The following is a 23,002-nucleotide window of genomic DNA, read 5'->3' as shown; positions in this document are numbered from 1 at the left end:
TTTCCCCCATAAAATCCAGCTGTCAATTTGTCAAGAAAGTTTGGAAAAATCAGAATCCCCAGTATGATCTCACTGAATTGTTTGTGGAAATGAAGACACTCATCTTCATACTGTAATATGGGGCGCTGATCTGTCCATTTTTATGTACTGAGAATTGTTGCACACGTTGAGGACTGGAAATACTAGTAGTCTTAAGTTAGTAATAACAGTGTTGTGCTAGGCACACCCTGCATTTCAACAAGTGACACCGTTATTCCTTTAGAGAAACAGAGTTATCTTCCTGTGTAGGTTGAAGGTCAAGAGTTGTCCTTGTACGCCCTTGAAACTTACCTAAAGGAATGGGGAAGACATTAAATGACTTTTCAAACATTGGTTGAATTTCATCATGATGCAGCATGTACTTGAAACCCCTTTGTTTGCTGCTTTGGCGGGATAATAGTTTATATTTGATCAGTGAATATCGTTGATAAGGTATTCCTCTTGAAAGGCCCAATGATAGCAAGAAAATGTACTTTAAATTAGTAGCTATTCCTTGGTCACAGTAGAGAGTGATTTAGTCAGTGTAGTTTGGTGATCTTACTGCAATGCTGTATTCTGTTTTCCTGTATAGATTTAGGCTATGAAAAGGGGGAACATATAAGAACATGCATTGCCTGATGTCTGAATCCTCTCATCTTTTCCCCACTGGGAGTTGCATAATGTTGGCATCAGAAGGGTGTTGACCTCACATACTGTTTGCTGTGTCATGTTGACCTGCTCTAGAGATACACTATCAATATCGATCCGGCTGCGTTCATTTGTTTCTACCTTTTTTAAATCTCTTTTTTTCTCATTGTGATGCGAAGCCAGATCTCAGAAAGAGGGATGAGAGCGAGAGGACAGGGAGAAAGAGGAACCACTCAACACAACAATGCTCATGATTAGACCCAAAGAGCTGAATATTGATCCATAAGGTAAGTACTGTATATATGACGTCTTTGTGTGTATTTCATGTAATGGGTTCCTATTTTATTGCTTCCTTCTCGTGGAATTGTTTTGTCGAATTTTGCCATATTTGCACATAAATCCACTGATAGACACATTTAATAATGATTTAACTTCTTAGAAGAGTGAGTCAGAAAGGAGTGATATTCTGGGCCACGGCAGTACATGTAACTAAATGACTGATAAGCATTCAGAGAGGAAGTCACACCAGGGTGTAACTCTCCTTGGAGCCTAGCAGCGTCCTCTAAAAGCTTTTCAGGGAAGAGAAAAATAAGCTGCATTTTAGAAAAAAATGTAAGGGGACAGGGGAGTTGTTGGAGTGGTTGCCTCTTTCTTTCGTTCTCTCACTCTCTTTCTCTCTCTTGCTCTCTATCTCGAAATATCTGTCACTTGTTGTCCTTTCCTCCATCCCTCTCCCACAGCAGTGTCGATAGTTAAGGGAAAAGAGAAAAGCTCTGCCTCTCAAAAATAAGTGGGAGGGAGGAATGTTTTTGGGCTGTCTCCAGGCGGAACCTGGGAGGGAAAGAGAGAGCAAGGAGGGACGAGAAAAGAGAGAGAGAGAACCTAGTGAATGCCTCTTCCCTTCCTCTTCAGCCCAACAGCCAGTATTGAGTTGCTTCGCACGGGCTGTTAAGGAAGAAACAGAGCAAGAGAGGGACGAGAGAAAAGAGAGAGAGAAGACAGAACAGAGCCCTTCTCCCCTCCCACCCCTTAGTGAGCCAGTCTAAACCAAGCTGCTTGTCACTGCTGTTGTTCTGTGAATGTGATGCTGGTCAGACAGTCCCATACGCAGATTTCCAAACCTCTCGGAGCTCCTCTCAGATCCCGAACGACCCTGGAGAGCCACGTCATCTCCCCCCCAAAACTCTCACCACAGCAGCCGACCACCCCCAACAGCAACATGTACCCTGAGGAGACACGCGGAGGTGGTGGGGCGGCCGCCTTTAACTACCTGGACGGAGGGTATGACTACACAGCCCCTGCCCAAGGCCCGGCCCCTCTCTATTACTCCACCACCCCCCAGGATGCCCACGGACCCCCTTCGGATGGCAGCATGCAGTCCCTGGGCAGCAGTCCCACCGGCCCACTGGTGTTTGTGTCCTCCAGCCCCCAGCTCAGCCCCCAGCTCAGCCCCTTCCTCCACCCCCCAAGCCACCATGGTCTCCCCAGCCAGTCATACTACCTGGAGACCTCGTCCACACCCTTATATAGGTGAGTGATCTAAGCTGTCGTTGAGCCTTAGTATATGGGAATCAGCTGTTCTGGCTGAACATGTGTTGTTGTAATGTAAGTAAATGAGTGTGAGAGAGAGAGAGTGAGATCAGTGATGTGATGTTTATTTGATCATTGTTATTTGGACAGTGTATGTTGCTGACTATGGAGTATCTTTCAACAGCTGCCATGTCCCTGTAAGTCTGGTACACCAGACCACTGATTATGTAATTATGACAGAGCATTTCAATAAAGATATGGCATGTCCTGACCCATATGATATTTTTGCTCAGAGAGAGAGAGTGATAACCTATATTGAGTGAATATATACTGTAGATATAGAGGTTTGGGCTTTTTTTTATTCTTGCCTTCATTGTTTGACTGTTCTTATCCCACATTAACAGTAATATTTTTTTCAGTCTTTAGGGGATACCATTTTGTTATTTTGCTCTGTGTACTTTTGTTTCTCTAGCATCTTTTTAGTAGATTGTCTGGCCAACAAATAATGATAGTCACCCAAAATAGACTCTTTAAAACTAAACATATACCCAGGACTTCGTTTTATTACATATTTTCAATCATGTTTAGTCCTCAAAGTTGGGTATTATGCTCATTATATAAATACTGTATATGTAACATTACTGTACTAGGTTATCGTCATTAAAAATGAAAGATCATTAATTCATTATCAGAAGAGAAATATTTAGGCTATTGTGAGCGTTTATAAAGCCGTAGCAACGGCGCTTTAATCCCTCCGATTAACGACTTTGCTGGAGACCTTGAGAAAAGAACAATACGTAAGAACAACAGAAGTACACACGCACATTTCATTTTCAGAATGAGATGGACACAGGTCTAGTTGCTCAGGGATAGCAGATTCATCTAAGATGCTGCTGTTAGCTATAATTGGCTCAATTTGTCCTTTGAGGGATTGAAAGGCTCAATGGTGTGAACCTCTATTACACCTTTCACTCTCTATTGAATCAGAAAAGATCATTGTCTGACAGTTGTGAGATTTTTATCAGAGAAATTGATGTTGGTTGTTCCATGTTTTCAAAGCACTTAGATTGAAACCAAGGCAAAGGTCATTAGAGAAGTATGCTTTTAAAGACAACCAGCACACTATTAAAAGGAGAAAACCAATTCAATCGTATTTATTTTATGTTGCCCGAAAGGCACATTTGAATTAACGAGTTTGTAAAAAAGCTTTCAGTTCTGTCATCTTGAAAAAATTATGTCACAAAGTACAACTCCAGGTTGACTCATCCAGAGAGGCGAAGCAAGAGGTTTCCACGAAAAATAAGACCATAATTTATGGATTTTTTTTATGGAAGTAAATAAAAAATGTTTTATTGCTAAATCGCTATGTGAGGCTCATTTATCTCATATAAGTTACGTAATGGTTAGGTTGTTACGAATGCACTGATATAAGTGGCATTTCGGCAATTAAAAAAACAACGACTTTATATTGGAGTTGTGCCCTTTGTCATAGAGATAGATAGAGAACTCATCATGGATATAACCCATGTTGACCAATTTAATATAGTCAACTTGGTGGGGATTCATATGAGTTGGGAGCAATCAGCCAATGATGAAGAAAATTGACTACTTTAAAATGGAGATACCCTCAATGGTACTGCCCATACTGTCACAGACGCTATAATGGGTACAGATACAAAGATGAGTCCTCTATCTATCTCCATGACCTGTTGTTCACACACGTATCTGCCCTCTAATTGGCTTGAATGGTCCCATCTGATTTCGCCTCCTCTCGCCTGCCTTCCATCTTTGAGGACATGTACTGTATTTCCATTGTTAGAGCGGTCAATGAACTATCTTGTCAATTTATTTGACAATCTTTGACTCATCCCAGCAAAGACAATCATCTGACAAACCCTGTGTTGCAGGTCGAGTGTGGTAACCAATCAGCTGTCAGCGTCAGAGGAGAAGCTCTGCATCGCCTCCGATAGGCAGCAGTCGTACAGTGCAGCAGGGTCAGGGGTCAGGGTGTTTGAGATGGCCAACGAGACGAGGTACTGTGCGGTCTGCAGCGACTTTGCCTCTGGGTACCACTACGGAGTTTGGTCCTGCGAGGGCTGCAAAGCCTTCTTCAAAAGGAGCATCCAAGGTAAGCCTCTTCTCATCCCTACTACTATATCCCACTCCACTTCCCAACATCTGTGTCAATGCAGTGTGTGTGTGTGCACATGCATGTGGTCATGCATCTGTGTGTATGTGTGTGTGCGTGTGTGTGTGTGTGTGTGTGTGGCTCCTATCAAGCTTTGTAAGGTCAATGTACAGTATATCTGGCCAGGTCACTTATATGTGAATTAAATGTGTAGCCTGTCTGGAACCATATTGGGAGTATGTAGAAGGCCGTTGGTTGACATTTTCCCGGAGAATCTGATGTTCTCATTGGTTCTGCCACTACCAAATCACGAGCCAATCACCACAGATTTTTTTTTTTTATCCAAAGCATATCATTGGTGCCACATGGGGACGGAGTGGGGAAAGACAGCGCATGTCAGTATGGAGCACAGTTCACAATAGAGTACCACAGTATGAGTCATACTACACATAAAACCTGTCGAACAAGGAAACGGTTCCAATTGTTTTTCCACTATTATTTTTTAGAAACATTTAAAATAAGGGCTGTGTTTTGTGACATTTTGATAAGCGTGTAAATCTCTCCAGGACAAGGTGAGTTTTACCAATATATTCGCCTGGACCCCCCCCCCCCCCCCCCCCCCCGCCCAAAATGAAATTAGAATTAATGAATGTGGCTATCGTAAAGAACTTTAAATGCCAGGATGATCTGGACAAGACTGCTGAATCATCTGGATTAACTATCTAATGTTTGCTCAATTTAGTAATTGAATGGTGGAAAAACAATTGGAACCATTTCCCTGCTTGACCGCTAGGTTTTATGGGTGTTTATGACACCTCCACTATGCATGTTTCATCTCACCAACTGGTCACTTTTTTTCTTGTGACAGGTACATTTGTTGCAGCATAGCTAATGCCACAGTAATTATAGGCCTAATATATCTGAATAATATTGGGTATGGAGTGTGATCATAGGTACACATACAATTTGGTGTCAAATGAAAGCTGGGAGTCTACAGTATATACAGTACCAGTCAAAAGTTTGGACACACTACACCTTCCATTTGTTTTTCTTTATTTTTACTATTTTCTATATGGTAGAATAATAGTGAAGACATCACAACTATGAAATAACACATGGAATCATATAGTAACTGTCACGCCCTGACCTTAGAGATCCTTTTTATGTCTCTATTTGGTTTGGTCAGGGTGTGATTTGGGGTGGGTATTCTATGTTCTATTATTTGTATTTCTATGTTTTGACCGTGGTAGGGTTCTCAATCAGGGACAGCTGTCTATCGTTGTTTCTGATTGAGAACCATACTTACTTACCCTTTTCCCACCTGTCTTTGTGGGAAGTTGTCTTTGTTTGTTGGCACTATAGCGTCACGGTTGGTTTTTGGATAATTGTTTTTGTCGGCTTACACTCACCACGCTGCACCTTGGTCCAGTTCATTCGACAGCCGTGACAGTAACCAAAAAAGTGTTAAACAAATCAAAATATATTTTATATTTGAGATTCTTCAAAGGGATTCGTCACCCTTTGCCTTGATGACAGCTTTGCACACTCCTGGCATTCTCTCAACCAGCTTCATGACGTAGTCAGCTGGAATGCATTTTAATTAACAGGTGTGCCTTGTTAAAAGTTCATTTGTGGAATTTCTTTCCTTCTTAATGCATTTGAGACAATCAGTTGTTTTGTGACAAGGTAGGGATGGTATATAGAAGATAGCCCTATTTGGTAAAAGACCAAGTCCATATTATGGCAAGAACAGCTCAGATAAGCAAAGAAAAATTACAGTCTATCATTACTTTAAGACATGAAGGTCAGTCAATCCCGAAAATGTCAAGAACTTTGAAAGTATCTTAAATTGCAGTTGCAAAAACCCTTAAGCGCTATGATGAAACTGGCTCTCATGAGGACTGCCACAGGAAAGGAAGACCCAGAGTTACCTCTGCTGCAGAGGATAAGTTCATTAGTGTTACCAGCCTCAGAAATTACAGCCCAAATAAATGCTTCACAGAGTTCAACAGACACATCTCAACATCAACTGTTCAGAGGAGACTGCATGAATCAGTCCTTCATGGTCGAATTGCTGCAAAGAAACTACTACTAAAGGAACCAAATAAGAAGAAGAGACTTGATTGGACCAAGAAACACAAGCAATGGACATTAGACCGGTGGAAATCTGTCCTTTGGTCTGTAGAGTCCAAATATTACATTTTTGGTTCTAACCGCTGTGTCTTTGTGAGATGCAGAGTAGGTGAATGGATTATCTCCGCATGTGTAATTCTCACTGGCTTCTCCCTTTCGGCACAGAGCAAATTTCAGGTTTCCTGAATGGAAACTTGAACGTTGTGAAAATTCTTTACAAATTCCTGTGAACACTGAGGATGTACCCACTTTAAGTTACAGTTTTAACAGTGGCCAAGTAGGTTACTGTGGCTATTTGATCATAATGTAGGCCTACCAGAGTGGCCTACCATCAAAAACAATGGAGAAAATGCATCCCATAACATTTTAACATGGAAATAGCTCTTCTATCATACAGTAGCAGCCAATGTGTGGTGTTCAATGTAGGCCTACATTCCATGAGACTTTTGAAAAACATGCAGAGCTTGACATGAACCTGTTTATCCACTTGTTCTTCAGTCAAGGAGATGTCTGTGATATTAAAAAAATATATTGTTGTGTTGTTTGATGCAAGAAACCACTTTACAAAATAAAATGCATTATTATTCCCATACCATTAATACAGACAATCAGGCAAATTATGCTACCCTCTGTCTATTGGTTACTTAGTTTATTCAAGCCTGTCTCAAAATACACACTGCCCCTTTAAGACAAAAACAAGCTCTTTACCTGAATCGCTTTTCAAAGCAATCAATCCTTTATTGCTGACTACAAATTATTTATAACTGGGCTATTAACTCACTTACTAGCAAAGGATATGAACTAAATGTGCACATGTGGCTACATGAAGTTCTGTAACACAGTCCACTTCAAAGTGAATGGCACAGATCTATACATGGCAATGTGCTATTTGCATATAGGCCAACTGCAGCTCTGATTGGTTATGTCGCTCCAGTCTGTGTACAGTACAGGCTGAGTCGTGCGTGTCAGTGAAATAGAATCCTACTCCTATGCGTTCTTCCTACAACAAAATATCTTGCATAGTTTGTTTTGTTTTGGTATGATGCATTGAAAGTGGCTAATATTGCGCTGATTCAATCACAATTGCCACAGTGGTCACTTTCTGGATCAAAATGCAAGCCGAGATCACAGTATCCATTTTACTGTATATTTATTTTATGCCTGTTACGTTACTGTAGACACGGTCATCTGAGCAATCTTGGCCATATAGTGCACTTGATATGCTCTCTGGCCCGCTGGAAAGGCTGAGTTTGTACCTTCAGACACATTAAATGGTTCAAAATGGCAACATTTTGCCCACCTGGCATGCAGGACAGCTGAATCAGGTGCACCTACCGCCAACAGCCCAAGACAAATAAAATAAATAGGAACACAAGGCTTTATTGTTCGGTTTTTATAGAACTGTTTGTCGATAGACTAGGAATGCCTTGGGGATCGACCAGTTGGTGACCACTGCTCTAGAAAGTTGAATGAAATTAAATCTCGTGCTCCTCTCTGTTGGCTGATATACATTTTTTCTGTGCGGCAGTCCTGGGGGAGCTGCACGGCAGTCTCGGGGCTATTGCACGCACCCCTACCAAGATGGGCTTGCCTGGTTTTGTGATAGGCTGAGCTGAGCTCATGCAAACTCATATTCAAACGCTGTCATCAGTTAGACAGCCAAGATCATAGACATCCGAGATCATAGACATCCGAGATCATAGACAGCAAGATCGCTGTAAAGGGTGCCTTTAAACATAGAAAGAGCACATTCTATGTTGTAACCTCACTCAAAACGTCCTAGTTTTTGGGATGCTAAAACCATGATTTGGTCAAACAGTAAAGTGCATTATTCTCATGATTGCTGTAATGAAAGTGTCTGCTCTGCTACTGTGCATGTGTTCTCGTGGAGGCCTGCTACTGTGATGAGCGAAAATGTGTTCTATAACAATGTGTTCTGATCCTATAACACAGCTCTGGAAGCTTCATCCCCTTGTCCTTGTCGAAGACAGGAGGGCCTCAGCTTTCTGTAGATTACATTTTTCTTTCTCCATATTCACCTCAATAGCAACTATTTTACAACCAAGATACTTGACATGGCTTTGAGATGTGGAGCGGTGCATGTGCACAATTTGCACCGGTCATTGAGAGGGCATTTGCCTATTAGGTCTGCAAAGTTTTCTTAGGACACTGAATTTACTGTTGGATGAATACATGGCTACTAGCAGTGGCTATTATATTTAGAGTTAAATGTAATGTGTTTTGAGTTTCCACTTTCTCAGGTATGGAACCCCAAATGATTAGCCTATGATATTAGTTAGTGCCAGTGGCGCAACATTGGTTTTGGAAGTGGGGGAGGACATCATTTTTTATTTTTTTTATCCAGTCAGATAAACACTCCAAATAGCCTACCCAAACGCTCAGAGGCGTCTGCATGGTCCTAAAGCACGCCGTTGGCTCATTTTGTATCACATTCTATGATAAAACTGGGCGGTATAAAAATGCAATTTCAGAATGTGGGGGGGGGGCATGTCCCCCCGTCCCCAGTGAATATTGAGCCCCTGGTTACTGCACATGAAGATGTATGTAATTAATCTCTATTGAACCCCCCAAAAAATCAGTCCTATTTTAACAGTAAAACATAGCAACTACACTCAGTGTACAAAACATTATGAACGCATGCTCTTTCTGTAGCATCGACTGACCAGGTGAATCCTGGTGAATGTTTATTGATGTCACCTATTAAATCCAATTCCATTTTTAAGCCTTAAGACATGGATTGTGTATGTGTGCCATTCAGAGGGTGAATGGGCAAGACAAAATATTTAAGTGTCTCAAAGAACGTCCAGGCAATTTGGGCAGAATTGAAGTCAACATGGGCCATCATCCCTGTGGAACACATTCAACACATGTAGAGTCCATGTCATCTTGAATCATGCATTCCTGCTTGGATGTGTTAGATTAAATCATGTATTTATTTTCCTCAGTAGTACAGTATATGTATTATACTTCTTAATAAAGCACTATGAATTACTTTATAAGATGATTACTCATGATTTTGGCTCGACCAAATCAAGGGCTGTTGCCACCAAATGTAAAACTTAATGACACCACTGACACCAGGGAAAATGTTGGTCTGGGGCTCTGTGGAGTTGGCAGCACGCACTGTGATGTGGGCTGGTGTGGATAAAATGCCAAGGCCAAATTATTGTCCCAGTTCCAACCGGGGCTATAGCAGTTATTTATTCAGACCCATAACCATTCAATGCTCCATTCAAAGCAGTGTGCATCTTATTCTAGTCGTATATTATTCAAGCATGTCATTAAAATTATGCAGAGAAGGACAACAAAACATATTTTATGTAGACCTTTCCTGCAGTCAAATGACCAAATCGCCCTCTAGTGGCCTCGTGGGTGGAATGATATGAATATTTTTCATATTTTTATTGAGATTTTTGATGTACCGAGTCCATGGTACAGGGTGTATGAGTTGATATATAACGCAAGATTCAAGACTTGTGCTTTTCAGCTAAAATTATTATATAGAATTCTTGCCACCATCAAAATGTTGAATATTTGGGGCATAAAATCATCGAAGCTCTGCAGATTTTGTTGTGAGGATACAATCAATGACCCCCAGGTAGCCTGTTTCTGGTCTCAGGTTCAGGAATGGCTGAAAATGCATAGCATTGATCTAAAATTGACCCTAGGAATAGTACTGTTAGGAGATCTGGAGTGACCGGGTCAGTCAATTACTAATATACTAATACTTTTAGTAAAAGTATTTATCTTCAACTCGCAATCTGTGGATTCTATTCGATTAGATAGATTGAAATTGTACATTAAACATCACCGCATAGTTGAAAGATATGTGTTGCATAGAAACCCGGGGTGGGTGGGGTGAGGGAAGCTGAGGGTTGGGATGTGGAATTGGAGACAAGTGGGAGTGGAGTTGCTGTGTGAGAGATAGAATGATGGTCAAAGATAAAAGTACATTTGAATGACACTAAGTGGCAGTGTTTTTACAACTAATGCCGGTTTGCCTGAGGCTGATGCCGTGCAGGTGTTTGTACACATGCATATACACACACTCTCATTCAAATAAACACATACAAGAACACACACATACATGTAATAGTGCCAGACATGCACACAAACATATACAGTTGGTATTGCTGTTATGATTTGAGTTGTCCTTGATGTCCTTTGTTTTAAATGTATTATTTAAAAATACATTATCTTGGTTGTTGGTGCATTGGGGGGTTAGTTGAGGGACAGCTATTGGGGAACTGTGGGGTGATCTTGGAAGGTTCGGGTTCATGTTTTTTGGACTGGTGATAGATCGGTCAACATGCCCTTGAGCAGGACATTGACCCTGGATGCTTCTGTGTGTCGCTCTGAATGGGAGTCTGTTGGATGACTGGTATGATGTAGTTGTTGAGCGGCTTTATTGCAAGTATATTGTATGTTTCGAATATTCAATAAATAATTATTTAAAAATATATATATATGTATTTTTTTTCTTCAAATTTTCATAATTAATAAATGTTATTTAAAAATATCTATCAAAAATCTGGTGTTTCTATGTCAAACGGTTTTGTTATAGTTGAGTCTTCTGTGTTGTTTATAAAGTGTAATATTGAGATGCAAACTCAAAATTGAATACATTTAAACACAATACGTTTTTTGGGTTTAGGCTCATAAAATGTCTAGGGCTCATCAGGCTAAGGTAGCATCAGGCTAAGGTAGCATCAGACTAAGGTAGCATCAGGCTAAGGTAGCATCAGACTAAGGTAGCATCAGACTAAGGTAGCATCAGGCTAAGGTAGCATCAGGCTAATGTAGCATCAGGCTAAGGTAGCATCAGGCTAATGTAGCATCAGGCTAAGGTAGCATCAGGCTTGAATCTCTAACCCGACATATTTAGTTCCAATCCATCAGGGCCACATCAAAGCTAGTTGTCATGGAGCGGGGTTATTCTGATGAGTCTGGGGGTGTCTGGACCAAGTCTGGTTCACTTTAATAGGACCTTACCTACATACAGAGAGAAGAACTTTGAGGTGTAACTGTCATTTACCAGGACCACTTTAGTGCTATTGCTAATGGTGGGCTTACACTGGCTGTAGAGAAAGAACACTAGTCAAAAGACAACAGAACGACTGAAAGGGAGTGTCTGGTATAGTAGGTTGTATGCCATAAACACCACAATACTGAAAGTGAACATGTTTTAAAACCATAACCTAATGTTCTTTCAGTCTAAAGATAAAGTGCAATATGTTGTCCTGGGTAACTGAGTTAATTTGACCTTGTAAGGAAGAGGAATCTGAAATGACATACAAAATATTTTGAGGGGATGGTGGACATCCCACAGCAAAATACACATAATCAGAACGCAGCTGGTCTCCATGGTAATCATACATTTTAATTCCCTCTATGCCAAAGATACATGAAAAATCAACATGTGCGGCAGTCCTTGTGATTGGAATGGGGGGTCTCAGCCCAGTTTTTTTTTTTTTTCAGGTCACAATGACTACATGTGCCCTGCGACTAACCAGTGTACAATGGACAGGAATCGTAGGAAGAGCTGCCAGGCATGCCGCCTCAGAAAGTGTTATGAAGTGGGGATGGTGAAAGGAGGTGAGTAAGGGAACACAGTGGTACTCACAATGGACACACACAGTTTACAGTTTGTCTTGGTTTGGCTTGCCCCAGTAGTCTGAAACGGGTAGCATCAGTTAAGACGACAGATTAACACCGGTAACCGGGACACCGAGACCACTCGGTATCCCAAAAATGTATGACATGACATGACCAGGGAAATTACAACATTTCCCCCCAATGTAGCACTAATGCAATTCTACAAAATACACAACATGCACAGCAGATTGGTAAAACATGTAATTGCACATTATCCAAACATGGAGGCCTTCAGCATAGTTTATTCATTTCTCACAAGCGTGGGGGACTCCTCTAGATAAATCAATCCATGTTCGATTTTTGGTTTCACTGAATCTCCGTTTGGATATCTGGTAAGAATTAGGCTGGGGAAATGTTAGCTAATTTGAGGCTAATAATCATCTTTATTCTAAATCCCTCATATATTAGATGATCAGAACATTTTGCTAGTGGATTTTTCTCTTTACTCATATAGTAAGTAGCCTGTCCTACTCCAGACCAAAAGCATGTGACTTGTCTGATAATCAATCAATGTGATTTTGTTTCACTGAATCTCTGTCTGTGTATTTGGTTAATTGATCTCTGGCTGGACAAGTGGAAGTGGTAGATCATTTATTTGTTTGCCCATCTTTCACTGATTAGAAACATTTAGCATGCAATAGTGTTGTGAAGCTGGTTGAGAGAATGCTAAGAGTGTGCCACGTTGTCATCAAGGCAAAGGGTGGCTACTTTGAAGAATCTCAAATGTAAAATATATTTTGATTTGTTTAACACTTTTTTTTCCTTGGTTACTACATGATTCCATATGTGTATTTCACAGTTTTGATGTCTTCACTATTATTCTACAATGTAGAATATACTAAAAATAAGGAAAAACCCTGGAATGATTAGGTGTGTCCAAACTTTTGACAGGTACTGTATGTATATGTTTGTGTGTGTTTGTGTGTGTGTGTGTGTGTACGTGCTTGTTCTTTACTAACTCTACTCTATACCCCAGGCTTGCGTAAGGACCGCGGTGGGCGGGTTCTCAGGAAGGATAAGCGGTATTGTGGCCCTGCTGGTGACAGAGAGAAACCCTACGGTGACCTGGAGCACAGGACAGCGCCCCCTCAGGACGGGGGTAGGAACAGCAGCAGCAGTCTCAATGGTGGTGGAGGATGGCGTGGGCCCAGAATCACCATGCCTCCTGAACAGGTCTGAACATGTCATAGATCTCTAAGCAACAGCAGTAAAGAAGTCAGTTAGTATAAATAAATATGCACGTGGAAACACAAAGTAACACACAAATTATTATTACACTTACTCACATACATACTCCAGGGGTACAATTGGAATTGAATAAGTGGTGCCACCCCCCCAAGGTGCTGATCTTTTCTAACTCTGTCATAACCTCCTGCTCTTCCCCCAAGGTGCTGTTCCTGCTGCAGGGGGCAGAGCCTCCGGCCCTGTGTTCTCGTCAGAAGGTGGCCCGCCCCTACACAGAGGTCACCATGATGACCCTGCTCACCAGCATGGCTGACAAGGAGCTGGTGCACATGATCGCTTGGGCTAAGAAAGTACCAGGCAAGAACCTAACACGGCACAGAAATGATAGATGATGTCATAATGTCACATACTGTCATTACAAACCTAAAAAATACACCAGCTAGATTTTTACTATCCAGATAGGTAAAATCACTCCAACAAGGCTTGAATAGGACTCATTTTCTCTTTCACTCACACTGACGGACACACACACACACACACACACACACACAGACACACACACAAAGCAGACCATACGCACTCGCTATGTGTCCTAGACTATGGCCTTGTCTAATCACACAGCTGCTTACGCAACCTCTCTCCTCCTGTGGTGTCAGGCCTTGGTAGTGGCAGTGACCGGGTGCTTTCAAAATAGGGGTGCCAACATGTGGTTTTGCACCGCCACTTATTAACCAGAAAATGATGATCCATTGGGTAATTTGTCATTTTAAAAGTTCATATGAATAAATAAAAATAGATTTTATATGTTTGCGTTTTACACCCCCTCCCCCATCACCTCAAGATAAATGGCGTTGACCACTTGAAAGTTTGCTTTGCTCCCTTGTCATTGTGTTGGTTCAGTGCAGTTAAAAAGCACTAGTTGCACCACTAGTGTTTACATCTGCAAAATATAATTGGTTATCTATTTTGTTGCGCGCTGTTGTTACATTTGTATCGTTGTTTCATGTCCAATGGTGTTGTCACACCATGAACCACAAGAGAATTAATTGTATCATTTCACTTTGCCTGTTAGAACCCAGATGAGAACGGGCATGTCTGATTGGGCTAGCTGTAGCTCAGCCTCTGACTCGGAGTGACCTTTCATCAGCCTACCAAAGGTTGCACCTTAGCAGAAAACTGCATGTCCGGTAGCTCGCAGGCTGTCAATGAGTAGCTCGCAAGTAGAGTGAAAATTATAAATCTGTTAAATAATCCCCTCCAAGCTGTTTACCGGCATTTAACTCCATTTGCATTTTTGCCATCTGTTTTCCCAACTTCAATCGGTTAAATCACATTGTTAAAATGTTTTCATTCATTTGCAAAAGTAACAGTCCTGTCCAAGCCCCATTTGCCTGGCCGCCTAGCCAAATGCTAGGCCACGCACACGGACCTTAGTTTCTTCTCAGCAATCAGTCTGGATCTAATTACCTTTCTGACCCTCCACCAGATGCGAACACATTCGGAGCTGTCTGATTGGTCCAGAATCTGATGCGTTGGGCCAAAGCCAGAACACATGTGGGTAATGTGGTAGTTTGGAAATTCTTCATTGGCTTTGATACTGTAACTGGTTAGAGATGACACATTCAAAGATGACTTTGTTTTTTACAACGCCCCTTGTGCCCCACATCACCACAAACTACTTCAATGATGGCAGTCTCAGACTAAAGTGTGTAGCAATTAGCGAACTACAGAGCAGCTGAAGAATTTAGTGTGTCGTCAGGCTAGAACCCCATGTCCGCTTCGCAGTTACAATGTATCCAAGCATGTATCCAAGCATGTATCCAAGCATGTAGCCAAGCTGTGTCTGTGTGTGCCAAATGAAAAAGCACAGGATATTTGTATCTTAATAAAACAGCTCTGGATTGGTAAGTAATATCGACCAAATAAGCTATTTATACCCTGTTTTTATCAAATATTTATGCTGCTGAGACAAGTCAATTAAAAAAGAAATATGTCAACAGTGCAACAACGGGCGCCAAAAAAAGTCAATGTCTGAGGAAAAGCTGAACGGTCAATTAATGTGATTGCTGAGATTACACTTTTATTGTTCCTCATACTTTTCATGATGATTCTGTTTCTTTACAATGTGTTGTCAAATATGTAACTTGTGGTTGTTGTTCCAAAGGACACTATTAAACAGAATGGCAATTAAAAAAATTATTGGAAAATAATTTTTTGTAGCCTAGTAGTAGCCTTTAGCCTGCAGACTACAGATTTGTTCAAATGTAAAACACTTTTATTTTCTCTCATCTTAAAAATGCAAGATTCTCAAGGTAGGCTCCAGAAGACAAATTTTTGTTCAAAATGTGTGATTTTTAAGAACCAAAATGCAGTTACATTGTGTATGCATTGCTCTTTCTGTTCATAAAATGTGGCCTACACAATAACAAAATATGCAGGCTGTATATGAGTTGCTTGCAATTTCTTTGGGGGGTATGAAGTAGCTTTTATGAAAGAAAAGGTTGGAGACCCTGGCTCTAGTCCAAACTGTCATATATGACCCATATTAATGGAGCTACATTTGATTCTTTCTATTGCAGATTTGGGGCCGTAATTTATGGATATAGCTGCCAAACAAATACAAATTTGATAAAATTTCAGACCTGTAAATCAATTACTATGGGTGGGATTTTCAGAAGAAGGGGGCGGGATGTTTGTGAGTCGCAGGGTTGGTAGGGTTTCAGACCTGCCAATTCAGGATTGGGGGTGGAATTTTCAGGGAAGGGAAGAGATTAGTAATCTAGTAATTAAAACACACTTTTTCAATAGAATTTATTGTTCCTAAACCTAAGAAAAATGGTTGTTTTCTTTCTTTCTACACACTTTCTTACAGAACGTTCACAAATATGTTAAGAAAGTGTGTAGAAAGAAAATGCAGCCCCCCCCCCCCCCCCCCGAGCAAGTTGAAGAGACTAAACTTCTTGGTGTCACCTTAGACTGGAAATTGTCATGGTCAACGCATATTGATTCAATTGTAGTAAAGATGGAAATAGGTATGTCTGTAATAAAGAGATTCTCTGCGTTTTTAACACCACTCTCAAACAAGTCCTGCAAGCCCTAGTTTTATCAAATCTTGATTATTGCCCGGTCATATGGTCAGGTGTTGCAAAGAATGACCTAGGAAAGCTGCAGCTGGCCCAGAATAGAGTGGCACGTCTTCAATGCACACAGAGGGCCAATGTCAACAGTATGCATGTCAGTCTTTCCTGGCTCAGAGTATAGAGGAGCGATTGACTGCATCACTCCCTTGTTTTTATGAGAAATAATATTGTGCTGAAAGCTCCAATATGTTGGTATAGTCAACTGAAATACAGCGCTAAAATACATGCATACTATACCTGACATGCGATCAGGGGTCTCTTCGCGGTCCCCAAGTTCATAGTGGGTTTTGGGCTGCAAACAGCACTGTATAGAGAAGTGGTGGCATGGAACAGTCTTCTATCGCAGCATGCTCAAGCGAACAGCAAGATGAGCCTTAAAAGACAAATCAAGCTGCACCTCACAGCAAAACTGCCTCAGAGTCCTGCATTTTCTTGAAATAGTTGGTTTTGGATAAAATGTTTATGTAATCTATTTAATTATTTTGTAGTGCTTGTATATTTTTGGACCCCACAAAGAATAGCTGAGGCTAATTTTTACATTTCAGTAGTTTAGCAGACACTCTTATCCAGAGTGACTTACAGTAGTGAGTGCATACATTTTCATACTGGTCCCCCGTGGGAATTGAACCCACAACGCTGGCATTGCAAGCCACATGCACTACCAACTGAGCCACATGGGACCATGCACAGCTAATGGGGATCCAAATAAATTAAATACACACACATACACACGCTCACACAACACACACACACACGCTCACCTCCCCCCAACGCTGTCTAAGTCAACACGGATGTTGTTATGCTGTTCCAGTGTGCGTCACTAAGAGCCTGAAAGCACACAGTTTTAATTGCAGGAGTATTTAGCCAGGTACAGAGAGGAACAATGGAAGTGATTGGGATGTAATTGGATATGAATTAGGACAGCTGAGTGGTGGTGATAAGGACCCGTGCCAGAACAGAGATTGCAGTTTGGCCAATTCACAATGGTTGTGTGGCAAGGTTGGAAGAAGTTTAATGCTTAGCATTTATCTTAAAAAGTTCAGATCGCAGTGCTAGCTGTGCCACCAGAGACTCTGGGTTCAAGCCCAGGCTCTGACGCAGCTGGTCGCGACCAGGAGGTCCATGAGGCGACGCAAAATTGGCCTAGCGTCGTCCGGGTTGGGTTGTGTTTCAGAGGACGCATGGCTTTCGACCTTCGTCTCTCCCGAGTCGTTATGGGAGTTGTCGCGATGAGACAAGATAGTAGCTACTAACAATTGGACACCATGAAAAGGGGGTAAAAATGCAAAAATAAAAAAAGTTTAGATCAGGATTTATTTAGATTTTATTTTATTTGTTTCTCTTTTAGGCCTGCAAGGAAAGCCACACGTATCACATGATGAAATATATATTGATATGCTTCAACCACAGTGGTCCAGTCAATCACAGATTATACTCACAGAGTTTCTAAACCCAGAGGCGCAACATCGCAAGACTTCCGGGAACACTCACCAAACCGACCAAACAGACTAGGCTGAGGTTGGGGTTTGAGAAGTCAATGAGAGAAGTGAAAAATTCTTACTTAGTTGTTAATTTTCCTCAAAATCTAACAGCACAAGATTAACACCTAGATTCAAGCCAATATCTTACATATATGAACATGGTATTACTCCAAACTCGTGAGACACGTTTTCATTTTTGTTAAAAACAGCTTTATATCGAAGAAGTGCCTTAGATTTGACGCCATGCACATGCGTAGTTCAGCGACTGTTAGACCAGATAACGTGTTTCTGCGCATGACGTTAGCTAGCCAAGTGTGATTGGGGATTTATTTTGGAGAAGCAGTTTCTGCCTATCTTCATACTATACTGTCTTTGTTATACTGAAATGTCTAAATGTTATTCAAAGGAAACTATCACTTTCATTACATTGCAATTGCGGTGTGTGCGGGACCTTCTTTCATTTGAATGACAATTTGACTATTTCTATTAGATTAGTCATGGCCATCTCAAAGGATTTTAGTCAACTAGTGGTTAATGTATGGTTGATAGTGGGTTTATATTAGCCTGACGACTTACACAAGATTATTCTGCTGCTCTGTCGTTCACTTCATACAGTACTTAGTCTGACTGCCATCGTTGAAGTTGTTTGTGGTGGTGAGGGACACGAGGGGCATTGTACAAAACAAAGTAATCAGCGATTGGGTCCTCTATAACCATTAGAGTATCAAAGCCAATGACACATTTTCAAGCTGTCGCTTTACCTACGTTTGTTCTGGCTCTGGCCCAACCCATCGGTTCCTGGACCAATCAGACATCTCCAAATGTGTTCGCATTTGGCGAAGGGTCGTGGAGGTACTCAGATCCAGACTCATTGCGGAGAAGAAATTAACATCTGTGTGCTTGGCGTAGCGTTTGGCCAGAACAAGGAGTCTGGGTAGCCAGTCAAAGGTTTGAGTGGACTGGTGGTTAATGTATGGTCGATAGTGGGTTATATATGGTTTGACCCCAGTGTGACCATGTCTCTGGTACTGGTAGGTTTCCAGGAGCTGTCTCTCCATGACCAGGTGCAGCTGCTGGAGAGTTCCTGGCTGGAGGTGCTGATGATCGGACTCATATGGCGGTCCATCCACTGCCCTGGGAAACTCATCTTCGCCCAGGACCTCATACTGGACAGGTGTGTACACACACACGCACACGCACAAGCACAAGCACACGCACGCACGCACGCACGCACGCACGCACGCACGCACGCACGCACACACACACACACACACACACACACACACACACACACACACACACACACACACACACACACACACACACATCAACATTGTAGATTTCCACTTCCACTTCGTATCTTGTCAGTGTAGCTCTAAAGGTCACAATGAGTCTAATTATCATGTTCCCCTTGGAGAGAAAAACACACTGTCTCACCTGCACATGTCCCGGTCATTACACATTAAACTTGACAGAGAGGAGTGAAATTTAATTAAAGTGATGACTCTTGGGAGAGATGGAAAAAGCATGCGAGACTGTTAGAGAGAGGGAGGGAAGAGAGAGAGGGAGAGAGAGATGGGAAGAGAGAGACGGGAGACACTGTTAGAGAGAGAGGGAAGACACTGTTAGAGAGAGAGGGAGGGAGAAATGGAAAGAGAGAGAGCGGAGACAGAGTATTTTGGACGCACAGCCTGTTCCCTCCATTTTCCCCCACCATGTTCCAAGTAAACAAGTTACCTAGAAGCTGCTGCAGACCCAGGGGAAAGAGGGAGAGGAAGAAATGAAAGAAAGAGAGAGGAAGACGGACTGTTACTGTCTCTCTCTGATGTCTGTGATGTTCCCATTTGATCAGAGTTTTATTATAGAGCATTACCTCTGACACCAGGCCCTGAGCTAGCCACTAGAGTGTCCACAGCCATTTGACATGATTAGTAAATGGTGCAGGACTGGTTTGAAGGCTGTTGGAGTTAGGGGGCAGCTATTAAGCTTACTCTAAATGGCTGCTCTTCAGAAATACGGTATGATTTTATTGCTCTTCCCCTGAGCACCAACTATGTTCCAATGCTGCAGTCACTCAGGAGAGTTGCACAGTACTTGTCTCATTCCGACCTTTGACCTCCAGGAGTGAAGGGGACTGTGTGGAGGGTATGGCTGAGATCTTCGACATGCTCCTGGCCACTGTGTCTCGCTTCCGCATGCTTAAACTGAAGCCTGAGGAGTTTGTGTGCCTCAAAGCCATCATCTTGCTCAACTCTGGTGAGTGGCTGTGTTTATGTGTTATTACGAAGCTATTCATGGTGCTTTGTTTAGTATGTTTTCATGTTGTGATGTGGGTTCAACCCTGGATCCAGCATGGATGGGATTGAGAACATTACAAGTGTGTGACGCAAAGACGTGTTTTTCTCTTCATGAACATGGAGTAGTGACTAATGCATTCCACTTCCCATTAGTAAATGTTGAAGGGTGAACTGTTTTTAGCAGTGGATCACAATATGCCACTCAAGCGCATTAGCTGTGAACAGAAGGATCCTAAGTCCTTCTTCGTCAATGTACCCCATAATTGTTACCATGCCAACTGTACCCTCCGTTCTATGTGTGTTGACAGAAAGAAACTCCTCTGTTTGTTTTGAGACAGGGGAAAGAGACATAAATACCCGAGCTAGGGTTGCTGTTGCAGGTTTCTGTGTCTGTTGTTCTTATAGATTGCTGAGTTAGCAGTTGCTGCATTGAGAACATCAGGCTCTTCCCCTTCCTCTGTCTCTTCCTCTTCTTCTTCCTCTGTCTCTTTCTCTGTCTCTTTTTTTATTTTTTTCCTTACAAAATCTATTTTAGGTACAATAACCTCTCCTCTCTCTCTCTCTCTCTCTCTCTCCATCTCCTCTAGGTGCCTTCTCCTTCTGTTCCAACTCTGTGGAGTCCCTCCACAACAGCTCGGCAGTGGAAAGCATGCTGGACAACATCACCGACGCCCTCATCCACCACATCAGCCATTCAGGAGCCTCTGTGCAGCAGCAGCCCAGACGGCAGGCCCAGCTCCTGCTCCTGCTCTCACACATCAGACATATGAGGTGAGGAGGGCACACTGTGTAGGGGAGGAGGGCACACTATGTAGGGGAGGAGGGCACTGTGCTTGTTTGCACACATCAGACACAAGATGAGGAGTTCACAGCACGCTAGACATGAGAGGGTACTCACTCCTAATGGAGGAAATTCACATTCTGAAAGTCAAGAGGCAGGTTACACAAGCCAAAGAGGAAATTCATATTATCTGCCGCCAGTATAATATTATCATCACCTATTTGGTTATTACCATAGATGATATTTCTATGGCTATCCCTTCTCACTCCTCACCTATTCTCTATGTAGCAACAAAGGCATGGAGCACCTTTACAGCATAAAATGTAAGAACAAAGTGCCTCTGTACGACCTGCTCCTGGAGATGCTGGACGGTCACCGGCTCCAATCCCCAGGCAAAGTGGCCCAAGCTGGGGAACAGACCGAGGGCCCCTCTACCACCACTACCACCTCCACAGGCTCCAGCATAGGGCCGATGCGAGGCAGCCAGGATACCCACATCAGAAGCCCTGGTTCCGGGGTACTCCAGTATGGCTCCCCCAGCTCAGACCAGATGCCCATTCCGTGAGATACAGAAATAGGTATTTGTAGATACGGAAGATGTAAAAGTCCTATTTACATGCAGTATGTATAGAGAGAGATATTTTGAAATGTATGGAGGTAAGAATGGATAAAAAAATATGCATTTATTAATGTGCATATTCATTAGTTATTTGTTTGTAATTGAAGTGATTCATTTGCATTTGATAGATAGTCAAAATGATTTAGCAGCAATCTATTAAACATTTAGAAATGTTCACATTTTGTACTGGTACACAACGGACTGAAATGTACTCAGTCACACCAGGGATGTATTCACTAGGAACCAAAAGGAAGCAAACCAAATGAAACGGGGAGGGACTAGTACCTATATTTGTCCAATAGAAACACATTTTCGTTGCCTTTCACCATGTTTGCAACTTTTGAGTCAGTTCTCTTTTCTGTGGCTTTAGCAACAGTTTCACCGTTCTGCTGCTTTGCACCAAGTATTTAGCCATTGTGTGGAGCACTGTTAGCAGCAGAGTCATGTGATAGAGCAGCTAGTCTATGTAGATCAATGCTTTATACCCTGTGTGGACACAAGCTGTGCCTTGACCAAAGTGCACTTCTCCAGGTGAGGGAAATGTGGGCATTGTATACCTTTTGTAGCTTAACATTGATGACTGCTTGTCATATTATTCTGAGACGGATGTATTCAAAACATTGAATATATACTTTTTTATGGTTATGGCTACAAATTCAAATATTCTGATATCAGGTGCCTTGTTTAGAAAATGTAATTGTTTAAATGTATCAATTTAAAAGCAGCCAACATTTCTGAAAGCTTGAATGTTCTGAGCCGTTCTAGCAAAGTGTTTGAAGATATTTAAAAACAAATGACAAAATGTGATGTATTTCTGTTAATGTATTACTGCATTTTGTTCTAGAGTAAATATGTTCATAATCTATGTTGTGCAGAACACTTCACAGCATTTCAGTTGACTGACAACATATATGTTATCGACATTGTATATGATTAAAAACAGAAGTAAAATATTGGCCTCAAGTAATTTAGCCTTTTCTGTCGCTGTTATGTGGATATTTCTATGCTTACTTGAACAGATTGATGTTCATTTAATGTAATTGTATAATGTGAGTGTAAGGTAGACATCTGGAGATGATCAAACGCATTGCTCCTTCATTTGTTCTACCGTATGAGCGCCACTGCTGATGAATCAGTCTGCTCTACAGTAGTCTACACACACCACACGTACAGGTGATGTATGTGATTTATGTTCATGCACAGCCCACATTTCAACTGACTTTCATGTACCATGCATTGCTGTGAATAAAGAAATTGAACCCATTTGTGATTATTTTACATAATAATAATAAATACTGTAAATATTTTATGTATCTATTATATTTAAGTTACTGTCTGGCATTTGTGTTATTCAGTAATGCAAACT

The 23,002-nt window shown here is 41.7% G+C and overlaps 1 protein-coding gene across 6 annotated transcripts; it reads left to right on the top strand.

Moving 5' to 3' along the window:
* The first annotated feature begins 830 nt into the window (after positions 1-830).
* On the top strand, positions 831-22,899 carry esr1 (estrogen receptor 1). Of its 6 annotated transcripts, none has more exons than XM_021598362.3 (10): positions 832-953; positions 1,766-2,196; positions 4,104-4,324; positions 11,957-12,073; positions 13,110-13,306; positions 13,522-13,675; positions 18,975-19,113; positions 20,062-20,195; positions 20,824-21,007; positions 21,306-22,899. In XM_021598362.3, exons 2-10 carry the CDS (start codon positions 1,886-1,888, stop codon positions 21,580-21,582), a joined length of 1,734 nt encoding a protein of 577 aa, XP_021454037.1. In that variant the 5' UTR covers positions 832-953; positions 1,766-1,885; the 3' UTR covers positions 21,583-22,899.
* Positions 22,900-23,002: the final 103 nt, after the last annotated feature.

The sequence above is a fragment of the Oncorhynchus mykiss genome, chromosome 4 (assembly GCF_057628025.1).
Source record: "Oncorhynchus mykiss isolate SJ-2025 chromosome 4, ASM5762802v1, whole genome shotgun sequence".
Lineage (NCBI taxonomy): Eukaryota > Metazoa > Chordata > Actinopteri > Salmoniformes > Salmonidae > Oncorhynchus > Oncorhynchus mykiss.
Note: the sequence above shows the minus strand (reverse complement) of the source record. Positions and strands in the feature narration are given on the sequence as shown.